An 18885-nucleotide genomic window follows, 5' to 3' on the forward strand; every position below is an offset into this window, starting at 1 on the left:
TCAATGCCTGCAGTGAGCATATATTGGCCAACCCCTCTGAGGAAAACTTCTAGCCAAAGTGCATATTTAAAACTGCCTCTCTGCTGAGGCACTAAATTAAAGAATTGAAAGTTGTGAGCTGCTTCTACTGTGATATGACATCCTTGATATGGCTCAGGCTGAGGGAGCCTATACATCACAACCCCCAAAAAACTCCATGTCTGGCAAAAAAAGCAGGGAAAACAAACTACCACCACAACATGGACACTATTTATCAAAACAGCTCTACTGAGCCAACCCCTGAAGGATTGCATGGCACAGCTTAAAGCAAGGGAAGATTTATCTGTGCTCCTGGGAGTTTTACTCTTCCTGCCCCATGTAAGCAAAGGCAAACACTTTGTTCATCTTCTGTATTATGCTGTCTCCACCCCTGCCCTTGCAAACCAGAGTGGCAGCAAACAGGATTTGTGCACAGAGAGAATGAAAAAAGGAGTTCTTTTGTGGGCAGTTGTGCTGATTCAGCTCAGTGTTGGCTGTGCATTACAGCCCTAAGCAGTTACCACCCACAGAGGGGATCAGCACATTTGTATGAAAATACAGTGAAGGAAACATGGATGGCAGACCCAGGAGGCAGGCTTCGTTGGTTAGCTTAGGTGAACCTGCCCTTCTGTGTAAAAATAGCCTAAAGATGAAGTTTTAGGTTAAATGTACATCTTTCCCACGATATCTAACTGCTGAAGTACCTCAGTGGACAGCTCTGAGGTGGTGCACCTTGAAGATGTCAACTGACTCAGAACACACTGCAGGGTTACCTTCTGTGAGGACCTCCTCTTCCATCTTTTCCATGAAGGTTTCCTCTATGCCTTCTGCAGAACTTGCTGGGTGGCAGTGTTAACTGTGGACATTCAGGAGAGCTCCTGATCATTCCCTGGGGGTGCTATGGACATTGGGTTCATCATCAGGCTAGGCAAAGGGCTTTAGGATTCTCCAACATTACCCAGCTCAAATAAATTAGATGTTGACAGCAGAAGTTGGTAGTTCAGGCTTTCCTCTTGGAGACTTCACAGTTGAAATGTAGTGTAATTATTCAACATCAAGTTGACACCTAGTAGTATGTTTATTTGATTGCAGGAAGGATTGATATAAGGAGGAAGAGAAAGGCAGTCTTGTGTTAAAGTTTTCCATCTTCTGTAGCAGCAAGTTGAACAGCGAACTGTGAACCATTCCATGAACTGTATGCATCTCATGTGACACATCTTCCTATTTCTAGCCTGTGTGTGGGTGGCCCTCAGGGTCTAGAATGAAAGCCTGATTTCTCCAAAGAGTTACTACATCTGATAACTACAGCATTCTACTGCTTTGAAAAAATTTAGTCTCCTTAGTGCAGCCACAGCAAGTTCTGCTTTTCGATAGTGTCCTTTGTTAAAATAACCTTTGGTCCCTTTCTTGCACCTTGTGCCTGATGCCACCTGGCTGTTAACACTTCACCCAGAGATAGGTGCTTTCAATAGTTACATGAATGCACAGGATCCATTTCCATTTCCACACTCACATCAATTCCCACAACAGCAAAGACAGGTGGCACCTGTAGCTCTTGAAGCATTTTTTAAACCTCACAATTGACAAAGCCCTTTTCAGAAATGTAGAAATGCCTCACCTCCCTAAGCGTGTGCTGTGCAAATCATAACCTCACCAACAATATCTCTTAAAAAGAAGGCAAGTACAACCCACGCCCACTGATAATGATGCAAAGTCATGTCATTTGAACACAAAACTCTTCCTCACAAGCATTGCCCCTGTGCTATTAAGGCAATAATGGCTCATAACTACACAATAGGCTTGCATTTACAGCTCTGAAAAAAGTGCATTAGTGTGGGAAAACCACAAACTCTTCTTTTCAGCTGATTTGTTGTTCTTCCTCCCATTAAGTTGCTCTTCAAACATACAGGAACATATTTAAACTATTTGAACATATTTTAACAGTGTATCTAGCATCATTCTTTTGCCTCAGCTCCAAAGTCCATGAAATATCCATGTGAAGGGTTAAGCTATTCTTTTTTGTTATATTAGCCAGTGTGTTTCGAATACCATCCCCTGCCATACTTCCTGTGGCTTGTGTGAGCACCGTGCTGTGCACATTTGAAAACATTATTAATTACCCCAACAAGAGGCTCTCCTGCACTAGGCAGGAACTGTGAGCTTGAGTCATTAGGGCTGGTTAACAGGTCTAAGCATACACAGCTCAGAAGAGTGATGACCAGACAATAGGTCTCAGTCTTAGGCTGTGTGAGTGGAAGTTTAGACTAGACATTAGGAAAAAAATTAATCACAGAAAGAGTGATGGGGCATTGGAATGGGTTGCTCAGAGAGGTGGTGGAGTTACCCTCCCTGAAGGTGTTTTAAGATAGACTGGATGTGGCACTGAGTGCCATGGTTTAGCTGATAAGGTGGTGTTAGGTCATAGGTTGGACATGATGTTCTCAAAGGTCTTTCCCAACCTAGTTAATTCTGTGATTCTGTGACCTGCAGGAGAACCAATCACATCCTCTAGGTATAGGAATGGTGAGAGGAATAACTGAGGCTGATAGAAAGCAGTGTTGGTGAAAAGAGGGGGGGAAAAAAAGAAGGGGAAAATGAAGGCTAAATGCAAGGCAAGACTCATCGGCAACTCTCTCCTTGCATGAGACATCATACTGAAACGTTCCTGCATCTTTTCTTCAAAGAATGAAGGATGCTCAGCCTGGTACAGTCCTCAGAAAATATTGGGTGCTGTACTGTCAAGGTTTGAAATCACCTCTAAAGAGACACTTGTGCCCAATGCCTGAGAAACTCTCTTCAGCATCCATCTGTTGCAAACGGGAATTGAAAGCACAGCACTGATTTTTCCAGTGCCTGTCCATCACAAGCCAGACCAGGGGAAGAGCTGTGGTACCAAATGCAAAGTGGCTGCCATACCTTTACTGCCCCAGGGCTCACAGCTAGTGAACCTCATTGACTCTTGGTTATCTACATGCCCCAATGTCCACCTGAAATCAGTGCTGGCTAAAAGTCAGTAGGACCCACCTTAACTCAATGTTAAATCCAGCTTTAACATGGATAGTCCATTCACATCGTGCATTCAGTGGGTAACCCTCCAGCAAAATCTGACCTCTAGAAGCCCGAAGAACCTGCCCACACCCTGGGGAGAAAAAAGAAAGAAAAAAAAATTGTGTGAAGGACCTTCAAGAGCCATTTGAAAAAAATATATGTAGAAATAACACCAGAAGGAGAGGATGGGATCACTTAGGAAGATACACTGTTTCTTACGAGGCAGTGTATAAAATACTGGGACAGCCACACAGTGGTTTTAAGGAGTTATGACTATTCTGCAGTATTGTCTAGGCTAAGAGTACCCCAGGAAAGTTGTTGATTGCTTCTCCCTGGTTTGCAATGTAGCCCCATCAAACCATTTCTTGCAGCTTTTGCCTCTCTGTTAATTAACCCACCCACCCACCTGGCTGATGCTCTAGCTCAGAACAGTTTTGATGGAGCCCATGATGACATTTGCAACCACTGAGGCTGAGGAAGCTAGTGGGAAAGTGACAGAACTATAAAGAATACTTGAATTAGCTCAAGCGAGTGAAAGAATGAGAGAAAAAATCTGTTGCACCCAACACTATGGTTGCTAGTCCATGAGGAGACTCTGGGAGGAAAAAGAGCTGATGTATTCCTAGAGGACACGTTTGTCCTCAGGATTCATTACATCAACCTTGCATGTTAATGCCACCATGCCAGTGAAAATACAGAAACATCACAGCTCCTGTATCAACAGTGTGGCACTGATGCCTCACTGTGACACATGTAGAATACACAGCCCTTATCCCTTCTTTCAGTTTCATTCTCATCCTTCCTCTAGTCTTGTTCCACTCTGCCTGTGCTGCTCCGTTTTTCACCATACTATGGAATGTACTTCAGCACCAACAGGTTAAGATGAAGTGCTCCAGTCATTTGTGCACAATCTAAGAAAACGATCAGAGGACAATGAGCTGAACAAACAGCAGACAAGGTCACACTGGGGGAGCAATATCTTTTCATTACTATCCTGCAGCTGTCCCTAGGCCTCTGTCCAGGGATAGTTGTCCTAATTCCTCATCTTGAATGCTGAACATTTTTAGCCCACAGAGTTCTCTCACCTTCAGTAACCTCTCCCTTTTCCCCAGCTATAAAATATGGCTAATGATATTTTCCTCTGCGGAAGATGAAAAGTTGTGTAGTGATTTTTGCAGAGCTTACTGTGATCTGCACATGCACATCGCAGCAAAACACACAGTTAAATCTCTATGTACCAGACAGACCTAATTTTTCAGTTCCTACTTTCCTGACTACATCTTTCTGAGTGGAGTATTTCACATGGCTACATCCCCTGGTAAGCCTTCTGTTGCTTTGCTGGAGTATGAGGATGTATTTGTAAGCCAAAAATTGCAATTCAGTCTAACAGGATCACCTAATCAGGAGAGCCTACACACTGCAGATGAGGATACGTAAAAAGTCAAATGACCCAAAAGACCTCCACAGCAATTCTCTCACTTCTTTTTACCTCTTCAGTCCAACAGAAAGCTCTGCTGCTTCTGTCTGTTTCCCTAGAGAAAGCCTAAGCTTTTAGCCAGTAACCCAGGATGAATGTTTCCTACTGAAACAGAGGGTTTTAACACTCGCCTCCGGGCCCTTCCTTCCCTAGGGAGAAAGGGTGACAGTGACCTGATTTGGTGAAGTACCAAGCGTCTGTGGTTCCCATTGATCACATTGTCTGGAAATCAATCCTGCTGCATCTGGTGTATGGGGAAACATGAAGACTGCAGGTCAAATCCTCCTCTTTCTTCTTAAGAAAGTGTTGCTCAAATGAAATACCCTTTGTTCATTTACCCTCAGTTACCCTTAATTAAGCAGGACCCAAGGAAACAGGAATCCTGCTCAGAAGAGTTCCTCAAAAGTGTTTCATCCTCTTCTGTGGCTCGCTCAGTTCCCTCTGTAAAAGGCGAGGATTAATGAGTGTGCCCAGCAACCACATTAGGATTCAACAAGTACAGCAGGATCTGCTGTGGTGAAAATGATAATGCTCCTTCCCACAGCAAGAAACGGGCCCTTGTGCTGCCATTGGCTCCTGCCACAAAAACAACCTGAGACAAAGCTGCTAGAAATCTTCAGAGGGTTTGACAGGGGGCTTGGACCACCTCAAAGAAAGTTTCCCTTTCGTCCTGAAGGGCTTTTGAGTTTTCGATGCCTTTAACAAAGGAAAGCCAAAGAACTGGTGCAAAGAGATACTTGTATGCACGGCATACTAAACACACTTCTCTGTTTGCCGTGGTACAGCCTGAACTCTCTGAACACTGGCACCGAGGAAGTAGGTTTGGCCAGCAAAGAGGTGGTCCAGAGACTAAAGAGGAGCCATTCAGTGACCCTCTCCAAAAGAACGTTCTCAGGTTTGCTCCCACCCCTCTCTGCACGAAGCACCTTTGCAAACACATCAAAACTGTGTTCTTGAATCTCCAGCACTTCTAGTAGAAGTTTGACTCCCCAGACCAACAGTTCAATCATATGTTTATCAAAAGGAGTCTTTTCTCTTCGTATTCTAAATCTGCAGGAGACCTGGAAAGCTCTCAAAAATAATTTACATCATAAACACAAATGCTGGCAAATTCTGCCTCATTTACAAAAAAATAAACCACTTTGGCAGAGTATCAACATCCTTGTTCCGTTCCTGTTCCTGAAAAAAAGGCAGCTTTCAGGGCCACAGTAAGATTTCCTCCAAGGCTTGTTACTAACAGAATAAAAAAATTCAGGAGACCTCTGAGTTGTAGCCCACAGAGACCTTTGGGCCGATGGAGGGAGAGGTCCTGAGATGACCTCTGGTAAGAACCCATTATCTTCTGTTTGAGTGCTGCATCTTAGATGTGAGGCTCCTTCAAAGGTCAAGATGACTGAATAGAGGAGAAAGACAGTAGAAAGGTTACTGCTATTCAGAAACAGGATGATATGGGAAGGCAGCTGTCACTGGTCACAGCTTGTTGCCTCCTGTTGGTTGTTGGTCACCAGTATTACGTGAAACAGTAATGTTCAGAAAGTTTCAAAAACTAGAAGTTTTTGGCACAGGGTCCACATTTGGACAGCAGAGCTGAGAACAGCTGTTAGAAAACACCATTTTCTCCCTGCTTTGATGGAGCACGTGCCTTGAAGTGACATTACAACATGGGGTTGGCAAAAGCTGCTGGAGTGCAGGGTACAGAGGAAAGGATTCTGCAGGGTTAGTTTTCTTCTGGTTTTAGAGCCTGATGTGCCTTTTAGGTCACATTGATTCAATCCAAGAGAAGTCCCACCAGGAAATATCCTAGCACCCAATTAAATCTAGTCAGTGTGTTTATTTCCTAATAAAATTCCTTTGGCATACCCTATATAATTTATCTTTTTTACCAAATCAAATGATCTGGTATCCTTTGGTGGTTTTTCAGCCATACCCATCCTGCCAGCTGTGCTAATGGATACTACAAACCAGACCCGGTTTGTAGTGTGAACAGGGCCATCCCATGGTACTTCTTCCTTGCCACGGCCCTCCATCATCACTGCTTTTGCTGGCAGTTCCCACACATCTCTCCCCGGGGCTCACGCCACACTGGCGAATGCACTCAGCCCCTTGAGCGCCGTCCCTGGGCCCGGCCTCACTGTTCTCCCGGAGGTCCCCAGCCTCGTACAGAGCTCAGTGGGCGCCGATGCTGCCCGCAGCTGCTGCGCAGCCCCGCGCTCCCTGCTCGCGCCCATCCTGGCGGATGCGGTGCCCGCCTCCTGCCGCCCGGGGGATGCGGTGCCCGCTCGGGGATGCGGTGCCCGCCGGGGGATGCGGTGCCCGCTCGGGGATGCGGTGCCCGGTCGGGGATGCGGTGCCCGGTCGGGGATGCGGTGCCCGCCGTGCCCGGGGCGCTGCCCCAGCACGGCCCGGCAGCGCAGGGCTGCGGCCGGAGCGCCGCCCGCCCTCCCGGGTGCCCCGGTGCCGGGAGCCGCAGCACGGAGGCAGCGCCCGCCGGCCCCGCCAGAGGGAGACAGAGCCCGGCTGCTCTGGCTTCGGCAGCGTAGGACAAAGTAGGGAGATTACATTCCGCCATTACCGTGGTGGCGCTTCTTTGTAATTCTGGGATTTCTTGGCCCTCTGCCGCTGGCGAGGCACCCAGGGCTGGCTGCAAAGTTTCGGCTGTGATGCCCTACACAGGTACCAAAGAGAGATGGCTCCTCCTGTGCTCTCCCAGGTGTGATGTGTTAGCACATCCACGGCTCCAGCAGCCAGTGCCTGCTGGCATGCCAAGGATACTTGCTGGCCACCCTTCAGACCCAAAGCCGCATCGCTGTGAGCCCGCGGTCCAGCACCCGCATGGTTATGGGCTGCTTTTCAGACATGCAGTTCTGTGCATGCCTGAGTCTGCAATCAAGGCCAAAATTGAGATAGCCATGAAAGCCACAAAAGAGGACCTCAGGATGTGCTGGGCTCACAACTATCGTCTGTGTGCTCATTTTAAGAGCGGGAGAGACAGCAGCACTATCTAACCTTCCTACCCTACCTCTCAAGTACTACAGCCTCAGTGTCACGCTGCTTCCCTTGAAAGAGCAACTAGTAAGAAAAACACTGTAAGATAAAGCTGTCAAAAATTTCAGTACTGGAAAAATGTCCAAACGTGGGATGACCTCTGTGTGAAGGTGTATCTGCTTCAATATAAGTGGGAAGAATAAACTGACATTTACTGTAGGCAACCAATATATTCAGGCAGATGGAGGAAAAATTAGATGAGTTAATGATGCTTTCTTGGCTCTGCTTTTAAAGAAAATTCCAGAGAAGCTCTAGCATGGACCTAGAGAAAATGGGACTTTAAAGTGTTCTCAAGAAATCACACTGTAAACGGCAAGGGACTCAGTTGATTGACTTGCAAAGCCTCAAGGCTGAATTAGCTCTGTTGCTGAAACATGTTGATTCCCCACATTCTGCTGTTTGAAGCAATGATTTTATTTTTTATGCTTTCACCTCCTGAGCAGTCATGTGAAGTGTTATGAAAGCAAGTTAAATTGTTGTTTTAAAATCAATGACTAAGAGGACACAAGCCTAAGGTATGTAGAACAATGGACAGAACAAAGCAGGGAAAGCAGAATCTGATTTTATCTCTTCCGGTGAAATATTAACAAAGATACAGTCAATAAAAATTGAAAGAGAGCTACACCTTCACTGGTGGGAAATCTGTGAAGGAAATACCAGTCTTAAACACTATAGGATTAGCTGATGGAGTTCATTACTGAAAGACAGAATTGGGATTAACAACTTAGCAAAACTAAAAAGCAGGAGCTTTTGTACACTGTCAAGAACAAAACCTTTAGATATTGGTACTAGGGCCTGAAACACTCATTGTTGTGACGTAATCAGAAGTTGCAAGACAGTGTTTTCTTAGTGACGCCTTGAAGTGTGTTGAAGATGTGTGGCAGAGGAGGGAAACACTGGGATATCCTTGTGGCTGGCAGGGGTTGAAAGAGGACAGAGGGTAAGCTCTTTGATAAAGCTGTTGCCCTTGTAAATGCTTATGCTTATACACCAGGGCTATGATGAAGCGTGTCCAAGAAATGCAGATTACAGAAGATTTCCAGAGTCACGGTAGTTAGTTTTAAAATAAACCAAACCCAAACAGACATTTAGTAGGGTTCTAACCCACCATGGCATGAGGCCCAGTCCAATTCCTCTCAGACAAGCAATGGGAGAGAAGTTTTTTCCCTGATTGTAGATCTGTTTGCTGCCTGGTTGTGTTTGCCTTCTCCTCCTTGTGCCCTTTGCAAGAGTCGCTGTACGGGAATAGCTGGAAAGGCACAGCATGGCCCGGGCTCTGTCCCACCACTCCCTGGCCCTGACATCCCTCCCTGCCCGTGTAGGACACTTACTCATGCAGTCCCCTCCATACCAGCCAGCTCTGCACTCTGCACAGTAGATTCCCTTGATGTAGAAGTCATCAAGTGTCCCTCCCCAGGAGCCATTGCGGCAGGACTTGCAGTTCTCAAAGATGGTGCAGCCTAAAAATAGAGCCACTGTGTTAGATGAAAGCCAAGGTGGATTGTCCTGCAGGTAGAGGAGCAGCCTCTCTGTCTTTTCCACAGAAAATGCCAATGACGTTAATGACTGTGGAGGTGCTGACATCTTTCCCACTGGGAACCATACCCAACCTCCACACCCTAGGCAGCTCAGACTGAGATTTGGAACCAAACTCCTGGTCTGACTTGCCCAAGCCTCTAAATCTCATTGCTCTAACTGTAAACACCTCTCTCATGAGTCTGAATGTGTGTGTTGATGCCACTTGGCCCAGCCTAAATTATTCTGATGACTTCTAAACTGGTCCTAGCTCCTCCTGTTCTCTCCTTCTCTCACCTTTCACTTTTTTTTTTTCCTCCTTGCTTGTGGGACTTCTCTCTCCTTTCTTGCTTTGGGGATGCAAATCAACCAAGAATACCTCCAAAGCACTCTTGATGTGAAGCCAGCTATAGTGTCACCCTTTGGCAGCTTCCAAGTGTGCCCAAGACACCCTGAGGGCAGCACTGCTAGTAGAAAGTGTTGGGTTGTTTTGGCCAGTGATGCTACCTGCTTTGGGGGAGCCTTGCCAAGTGTCTTGCTGCTATCAGCTGAGTGGCAGAGGAAGTTTCTGAGAAAATGCAGGACAATCCCAGGCCCCAGTGAGATGTCCTTGTTCACTACTGCCCTGCCCAGCGTCTGCCATGATGCCTTGGCGAAAGATTTCATGTGAGTAAAGCATAACTACAAACATACCTGGGTGGATTAAACAGGAGTCACACTCATTCTCCTCATTCCTGCAGCAGGGAATGGTGTAGCCCACTCTTTCTTTCTGTCCTGGGCAGATGCACTCGATTTGGTCATATTCACAGCATTCCCGACACATGATATTCCACTCAGCTCCTGGGCAGTTTTCATTGATCACTGTGTACTCTGCAGAGAATGGAGAGGAGGACACACAGAAACAATCCATTATCTGATGAGGAATGGCAGGATCTATTATCCAGTGGTTTGTCAGATCATGGATGGCATGAGGCTGGCCAAGGTCTTCAGCCCAGAAAAACCCAAACTACATGGTAACATGCACCTGAAATGTCAGAATGGTGTGCATATCTAAAGAACACTGCAGGAGTTTTGCAGTGCCAGCCAGAGGAAGCAAACAGACAAGAGGGAAGGAATATGTTCACATTATCTGCAAGGTGTCCCTACTTCTGTGGTGAGAAAAATAGCTTTAAAAAACCACAGAGGATGACATCACATGAGAAAGTCTTCAGATTGCAGGACTGATTTAAAGCGTCATATATAGTATAGATTATTTCAATGATTATTGCATATTTTGGTTGAATTTCTGCTTGTGAATTTGCTTCTTCTTGAAAACTAGAGGGCCCACCAGAAAAGGCCACTTTTAAAAGTTGAATTTTAGCTGGTTTCACTCCCTATTTTGACCCAGAAGCACATGTTGTTATATCTGACTTCACTGCCAAAGGAAACAAGATTTTTTATTATTTTTTAGGGTTTGTTTTGCCTGGAATTTCTCATATGGTAACATCTTTCTATTATTTAGCATAACCTCATATGATATCTAATCTATGCTGGAAGTAAGTACTCTTTTAAGAAACAACCTCAGACTGTGACTCAGGACTGCCACAATAAGTGCAGATCCTGTCTTTCCCCACCAGTGTGCTGTCTAAATTCTGCAAAGAGAGATCCAAATAATGCACGGAGCTGTCAGTGTGCCTTCTAACCAGCTGATGACTGTTTTCATGGAGTTTGATAGTAAAAAGAGAGAGCAGACTTGAAAGATAAGACATGAAGAAAACTTAATGAGACTAGTTCTTTCTTCCCCTGCTATCCTCTTTCTTCTTTTTTTTTCTTTTTAATTGTGGTTAGGGAACAATCTTTTTCTTCATGTATTAAATTCTGAGTAATAGGGTTGCCTTGTCACAAAACAAGCCATACATCTCTAAGGTGAAACACTCCCATCCATGCCTGTACCTGGCTCTCTTCTCACACAACTGTTTTTTGTTTCATTGTCACTGATAACCTAATTACTGTGCCTGCTGAAGCTTCGTACTACTGAGCTTTGCTGCTCTGTCTCACTTGACTCTATGACCTGATGAAGCCTGGTTCCCTGAAGTTTATCTTCTCCCCTAATGATTTCTACTGACTCCATTTTAAAAAAGGGCCACCAAACTATTTCTTCTGGTGTTTTGTTCTTTTTTGTTCACACCCCCCTTTGGCTGAGAAATGAAATGCAGCCCTTTGTGCTCCTCAGAACTGAGCCTTTCCCTTGTGCCTGGTGTACTGACCAGGGAGAGTCCACCGCTGCTCTAAGTTTAGGAATGAGGCTGCTGTTTGTGCTGAAACCTTTCTGTCCCCCCTCTCTGCCCCTATAATCATTCCAAAAAGAAAAAGCTGTTCCTGACATCCAATAAGGTTCTGTAGTTTTTTATTCAAGGAGTGGAATCTTGCATTGAAATAATCTTAGTGTTCAGCAGTTATAGACCCTTTTGCCTGTAGATCTTCACATGCTTTACAAAGCTCTCTTTCCAGATGGGAAAATGAAGCACAAGGGAGGTGAAGTGACTTTGCTCAAGGTCCCAGGTCAAAACAATAGTAGAGTTGGGAATTAAACTCATGCCTTCTAATTTCCACAATGTCAGTCAATCAACCTGGCCAAGCTGGGGCTTCTTAACCCATGGCTGTTATTCCCTTTTAATTAAGCCTTTTATCTATGAATTGTATCTGATTCAGATTCTGGAGAAAATTAATTACACGCATCTAATTATCTCCATAGAACTGACACTCAGTTTGATACATCTCACCATACAAGACAGACAATAGCTGTGTCTCTGGTCTATGAGGTGGGGGTGTCACTCCTTCCTGAAGCAGTACTCTCTAAAGTCTGACTAACAACTAACTACTCAACACTCAGAGCTTTTGTAAAGCATCCTTCAAATTCTCATTTTTTTTCTAACTCAAGATAGAATTGTAATTTATCTCAAGATTGCTAAAGCTGATTAATAAAGTGGATGTATTATCCAAGAGAAATTTTTGTCTGTATGACAATGATCCAAATATTCATAGGCAAAGTTGCATTGGGGTGACAAAGTAATGTCTCCATCCTTGCAGGAACTCAAATCCTGGCAAGATAAGGCTGTGAGCAACACAACTTAACTTTCAAGTTCGCACCAAGAGGTGTGCTGGACCATGTGAAATCCAGAGGTCCCTTTCAACCTGAATTACTCAATTCTTCCCTAAAATATTACACATTTATTTGTAGGTAGGTAGAGAGTGTGAATGGTTACATACACTTTTTTTTTAATGTACAGCTTGTGCACACAACAGAGCCAAAAAGCAGAGGCCACGCTTATTCTTGGTGGATCAAATGTGTATATTTGTAGAATAAGTTTGCCTCGAGGTAATATTTAGTGTTAAGAAGGGAGCAGCAGATCTTGGCCCTTAAAAGATTGTAGAAATATACTTGCTGCCACCTATGCTTGCTGCTGTTTCTCACTTCTTTTGTCTCAACTTAGACAGTGAAAATAAACTGTCTTTTTATTTACTGACAATTTAATTCCCTTTTATGTTCTCAGTTTCTGAGTTTGGCAATTTATATAACCTTGACAAGGAAATACGTGGATCTGAGATTTTTTTAAAGTGGCCTTTTTAGGATTTTCTTCACAGAAATCATGCAATCTATTATTTTGAGAATCTGTAGAAGCTATTCTTTAAAGAAATATGATTGAAGAGTTTATGCATCCCTTTAATAATAGCAGGATCTCTTTCGTTATATCTCTGGGCTACAGGAAAAAAAAGGCAAATAAAACCTTTGCCTCAGAAGTTTAAGAGGGATATGCAGAGAGTCACTTATGTGTGTAATCAATGTTTGTTTGTGTGGCTGAGCTCAGCTTGTGCTCCAGGGAGGCAGAGGCATAACCCTGCTCCCCCTTGTGTGTTTGGGGATGGGCAACCACTGGCAGCTCCCACACACACACTTGGCCATTATTACCCCAAAACAGAAGAGAACGAGGCACAGAATAGTGGAGGAAGATTTATTGACTGAATAAAATACTGAAAGCGAGGCCTCAGCCAGCTGTGGCAGAGATAATTGTGGGGTGTTTTGTGAGCTTTACTTTGATAATCTTCCAAACCAGGCAGTCTGGTTTGCAGGCAGTGACTCTATCTTTGATTTTGGGACTAGCCGGAAGAAGCTGCTTGACAACCCATGCAAAATATTTAGCTGCAAAGAACAAACAAGACTCTGGACAGGCAAATAAACCGTGGATTAATTTATGATATTTTAATGATGGAAGAAAAGCCCATTAAATCCAGGCATAAACAGGTCACATGGAAGCAGCTCAAGACCATGGAAAACAAGCAAGAAATGTCTGTGTTGGGAAAGCACGCAAACGTCCAGGGTGTGTGCTGGAGGGAGGACCTGCTCGGCTCAGGAGCCTGGCACAGCCCAACACAGCACTTCACCTGATGCTTTGGGTCCAGCCTGAGCAGGACTGTGAGGTGGGAGATCAACATTTCCAGGTTCAGATGGCAGCACATTCATGCTTGCTACCTACAACTGCACCTAGCAAGACCTCCTAATCCCTACAGCATGTCAGATCCTAGAGGCTGTCAGTGATGGATTTGGTAGGACACCAGATGGAGGCGATGCTCCCAGACAATATTCTCCTTGTTGGCAGTGTCAGCCCAACAGTAATTCACCTCAGTGATGCTGCTGCCTCCCCTCATCCCCAGGGCTGAGATCAGGCTTAAAGCTTTGGTGATTCAGGAACAGATTCACAAGCACATTATTGCCTCAGGGGTGGGAGGCAACTCATCATGGTAAAATGTCAGCTTCAGCTGACTAATCTTTTGCCATACTGAATTTGTATAGCATAGATACCTCACTAGATGGAAAGGGATTTCTGCTCCAAAGATCTGAAAGCTGGGAAAACTGTGTAGCTAAGAACTAAGGTGAATTGAAGCAAGCCCAATTATACCAATTATCTCTTGTGTCTTCTACCTCTTTGGAAGCATGAGGATTTTTTTAGAGTACAGTCACTTTAAGCTGATATAAGCCCATGCTGCTGCTGAGATGGGACATTTTTCTCCCTTCTCTCCCTGACTTCCCATTCCCATCCCTGTGCTGACAGTAGTTGCTATGTGGAGGGATCAGACAACAGATTGAGCAAGAAAACAGTTGCCCTATCTGTCCTTGGAGGGAACATGCTTCCTATGCTACAAGTCCATTCTGCTATCCTGCAAAACTTTTCCTTCCATGCCTCAATTTATCCATCAGGACATTGGTAAGCACTACTTAATCTCTAAGAAATATTATTTCAAACTGCTTTGAAAGTGCCGTTTGCAGTAACTGTGCAGTGTAAGTAAGATAAGATACAAACAGATAGATACATTTCTAGAAATTAAGTCCATAGAGGATGAGTTTTTCAAAGTGATTATTTAACCAGTTTGTGGTCCGCAGATGAGGACATGCCCCTTTGTATTTGATTTCATCTTAATTTTTCAACATGCTGCTCAACAGCAACTACTGTCTTCCACTGAAGAGACAAGCAGTTGAATTTGAAGGAGCAATTTCTTAAGGCTGTTAGTAGGGAATGTTTGACCATGTAATAATTCTAAAAGAATACTCTAATCTGAAAGGATTCTTTAACTTCTCATTAAAGAAAAGACAGGTTCAACAGAGATGAAACCTAGTAGCAGCTTACACTTTCTTTAGGTCTGTCTCATTCTTCCACTCCTTTCTTACTTGGCTCTGCTGCCATTGTACAGATGTGCAAGCTGGGCCTCACCCCACAGTGACCACGAGTGTGGACACTGACCACAGGAAATGCTCTGAGCGCAACACTGGCTGAAACTGTGCTCCATTGTGGTGAATACTAAAATTCTCATTTGGTTTCAGTGAGGCCAAGAGGAAGACACCTTGGAAGGGAGGAAGAATGTTTCCTTTATGAGTCTTTTACTGCAGCTCTTGGAAAAGATGTACCCCAAGACCTTAATAATAAAGGAAAGTACAGGTCTTTATGGTTAACCTTTTTGCCTCAGATAAACTATTGTGCAAATTACGTCTATTTGTCTTTTTGATATGTTAAAAGGATGAAAGGGATAATGCTGTCTCTAAAACCACTTGCTTCTCTATAGAAATTATGTACCTATTACTCTTTTCAGCAGCTGGGCTAATTAAAAGAGGAGCTAAAATACACCCCTGGTTTAGTTTTACTCAGAGTGCTTACTTTATGGTCACAGACCTTTGTTGAATAATTAGACTTCTGCTTCTGCAGAGTCAGTTAGCATCCTTTTCTGCCAGGAGTGTGTGCTTTCACACAATTGGCAAGAGAGAGGCAGAAAGAAAGGATTTCTACTTTAAAAAAAGTCAAAGCCGGTGGGAGAACACAGGAGAAAATCTACACTAAGTGGAATCTGTCCACTTAATAAACACACACTAATTTGACTGTCTTTTTTACATACCACTCTCCTTTATTTTCTTGTCAGTATTTATGATTTGGCATTTGTGATTTTATTATTGGCACTGTGGCCTTGTGGCTTCATTTGAGAAAAGCTGTGGCAGGAAGAAATAGCCAAGTTAAGGCTCTTCAGAGATGGCCATATTACCCTTCAGGCTTCAATTCTTTCTGGGACAGAGGATATTATTCTGGGCAGAAAAATTTTATTAGTATGATCAGGAAGAGAATTTGTTTTCTCTATGCTGCAAGACAAGGAACAGGAACAGGTAATGAATATAGAACTTTGATGATGTTAGACTTCTGCAATAGGGAAGGATGTTTGTAAATCTGTGGAGAAGAAGCAGCTGCAGTATTGAAATTCATGACCACATCACATGAGAATGTGCTCATGTCCTAAACACAGAGGAGTGGTGCTGGACCTGTCCTGAGGACTTGCCCTTTGTAATGTTGTGAGACCTGCAACACATTGACAACTTAACTTGCAGTTAATGTTGCCCAGGTAGAAATGGTCCACAGAGACAGCAGCAACCCTCCTCAAATGTTAGTCCTTGCAGCTCCTGTGGAGCGTGTAGTCCAGCCCTAAACCAGGAACGGGAGATGCCCTCAGTCTGCCAAGCCTCAGTCCCTGCTGATCTCCTGCCTCCCTGCCCTGTGGCTCTCCTTCCACTTGGCCTCTCACCATGTCCCTGTTCCTGCAGGAGGGAGAGGGGCATCCACATGCCCAAGGGAGGTCCTGCTGCTGACAACTGCATCGTCCTGTGGTGGTCAGGGCTGGTGGAGAGAAAAATCCTGGGCATTGGCAGGCTTGCAGGGACTCCTGGGAGCTACTTGAAGAGACCTCAGGGTCAAAAGTGAGTAACCCCAGATTTTTTCCAAAATAAAAAGCAAGTCTCTTTCCCTTTGTCCATGCTAGGAACCTAAACATGTGAACTGAAGTAACCCATTTGCTAAGATTGAATGCATCTGGATGTGTCTGAGTGCATCTGGCCTTCACTTCTCTAGACAGAGGTTGGAGGGGGAGGGGAAGAGAGGTTGGGAAGGGCTTAGATAGGCAGAAACACACAAAAACACACATATATTTTTAAGGAAACATGAGTCACTTGCACTCCAAGTTTATTCCAAAAAATAAATTCCCAGACCGCCCTGACTCCTGCCCTCAACTCTCGAGGCAGGCCCTGCGCAACTGGGTGTGATAAATATGGATAAAAATTGGATACATCTGTGGGGAGGAGACAAAATGCTGTTTTCCAACCTGCCCTGACACGTTAAGGCCACCGCATTTCTGAGTGTCTCCCCTGTCCCTGAGAGACCCTCCTGCTGTGGCTGAGGGGAGCTCCTGGCCCCCTCATGCTGCCAGCTGTGTGATGAGCAAGTGCCACCAGCAGCCACTGCAGCAGCAGGGCAGGGGGGACATGGCAGGGCAGGGGGACATGGCAGGGCAGGGGGGACATGGCAGGGCAGGGGGGACATGGCAGGGCAGGGCAGGGGCGAGGGGGACAGCTGACATCCCTGTGTCCTGCAGGCTCTGCTCACACTGCTCCTGGTGTGCGAGGAGTGAGTGTCGGGGGAACCAGTATGCTCCCTCCAAAGCCCCACAGCCCTCGTGTCCCCTGGCCACCGATGTCCTTCCTCCTGCATCCCCTTGTCACGGCTGCCCAGGGACTCAGCGCTAGATTACCCTGCGGACCAGATTCTTGCCATGAGAGAGGTGTGCAGCCCCTGCAGCAGGAGGGACTCATGCCCACCCAGCTGCCTGGCAGCCACAGTGTGTGCCCAGGGATGCTCTGCCACTGGCAGGGCTAGTTCTGTGACACTCCAGCACACGGCACATGCCAGGGAGCCACCTTTCCTGGCCAGTGTGCAAGGTGGCACATCTCTGAGGGACAGGCCACCACAGGGACAAGTCAGTGCACGTGGCACAGAGGTGGGGAGAAGCTCTCTGTGCCTCCCAGAATAGCTGCAGGTGCTGGTGGCCAGCCTGGTGGGCAGATGACCCTGGTCATCACCTGTTCCCTGTGTCCTGAGGGGTCAGCAGGGGAGGGCATTGCAGAGGCAGACTGTCTGCTGCAGCCCCTGTTCAAGGGGCTTCTGAAGCACCATCCTTGACATCAATTTTTTACAGCCATTGAGATCTGAGTGCTTGCAGATATGACAGCTCCCCTGGGAAGAAGAGTCAGCAGTGCCGAAATACGCAGCAGCCTCAAGGGTAGGTGACTTGAGGGCACCTCGCCTCCCAGTCCTTAGGGCTGCAGTTCCCAAGAAAGCAGCCCGTGATGCTGACAGCTGGCTGCTGCAAGCAGGTCTGGACACCTCCAGGTGTAAACAGCCCAGGTTCGTGGCCATAACTACAGCAAATTTGCACTCAACAGTAAATGCTTTTTGCTCAACCTTATCAAGATAATACATGCTGGTTCAGCAGAAACTGGGATGGGGCTTGAGTATAAAAAAGATCATTCTGCTTTAACAAGGCTTCCCCTTTGAAAGAATAATATTGGAAGAACTAAATCCCAGATTGGAAACAATGTGTGGGTTTTGTTTTCTTTTTTTCCTTCACTATTTTCTCCCTTGCCTTCATTCTCGGTGTTGGGGCTGGAGAGGAAAATCTCTGCCTTGCCAAACTAAACAAATTACACTTTACAATTCAGAGACTTAAATGCCTCTTTTTATCATCATTTCCGTAGCACTGAGTGTTGAGAAAATAAAAGGAGTAATGAGCAAAGTGATTGCGTACCTTTTTCTTAATGGTCATTGGCAAACAAATTCAGCCAGTTGTTTCTCTTTAAGGCTATTAAGTCTGCCTGAAAATCATTCCTGGGTAAATCTACACACACACACACACCATGCTGACAAGAAAAAAGTACGTAAAGCAGAGCCCCTTCTTTCTACTCTTGCTATCCCTGCAGATCTCTCTGCTTCCCGTGACAGCGCGTGAGATCAAACCCCTCTGGCCGCACTGAAGGAAAGGGACTCATTCGACCGTGCCGGGAACACACACGCTCTCTTACAGTACCTCTTGGCAAGCAGGAGATGAGCAGGAGCTGGAGAAGGGTGAGTCCTACAAGTGTCCAGGGTGCTCGCTCCATAGTGCCCAGGCCAGTGCAGCGGTGTGACTGCTCGGGAAGGGAAAGCAGGCAAACAGCTTTTACTGGGACCTCACCAGCTCCAGGCTGCGAGGGATCTCGGATTTCAGACCTCAGCACGCTCCCATCCTCACCAGAGGGGAACTACCTTCAAGAGACTTCTCAGTCGTCCAGAAGCACACGTCACCCCAAACCTCTCCAAGTGCTGCCTTAACCCTTTCTGGACTCTGGCAACAGATCCCTTTTGTGATGGCTTTATTGGCTCAGTGCTCAGAACAGAGAT

General features: G+C 45.6%; 1 protein-coding gene across 4 annotated transcripts in view; it reads right to left on the reverse strand.

Moving 5' to 3' along the window:
• The window catches only part of PAMR1 (peptidase domain containing associated with muscle regeneration 1), a 54364-nt gene extending 35759 nt beyond the window's left edge, over positions 1-18605 (reverse strand). For 3 of the 4 annotated variants that reach the window (XM_062494614.1, XM_062494612.1, XM_062494611.1), the window contains exons 1-4: positions 18533-18605; positions 9797-9973; positions 8920-9048; positions 3043-3157 (exon numbers count right to left, since the gene is read on the reverse strand). In XM_062494614.1, the coding sequence (XP_062350598.1) occupies positions 3043-3157; positions 8920-9048; positions 9797-9973; positions 18533-18605 (494 nt within the window). The remainder of the gene's footprint in view (positions 1-3042; positions 3158-8919; positions 9049-9796; positions 9974-18532) is intronic. The other variant, XM_062494615.1, reaches the window with a different exon arrangement.
• Positions 18606-18885: the final 280 nt, after the last annotated feature.

This window comes from Cinclus cinclus, chromosome 6 (genome assembly GCF_963662255.1).
Source record: "Cinclus cinclus chromosome 6, bCinCin1.1, whole genome shotgun sequence".
Lineage (NCBI taxonomy): Eukaryota > Metazoa > Chordata > Aves > Passeriformes > Cinclidae > Cinclus > Cinclus cinclus.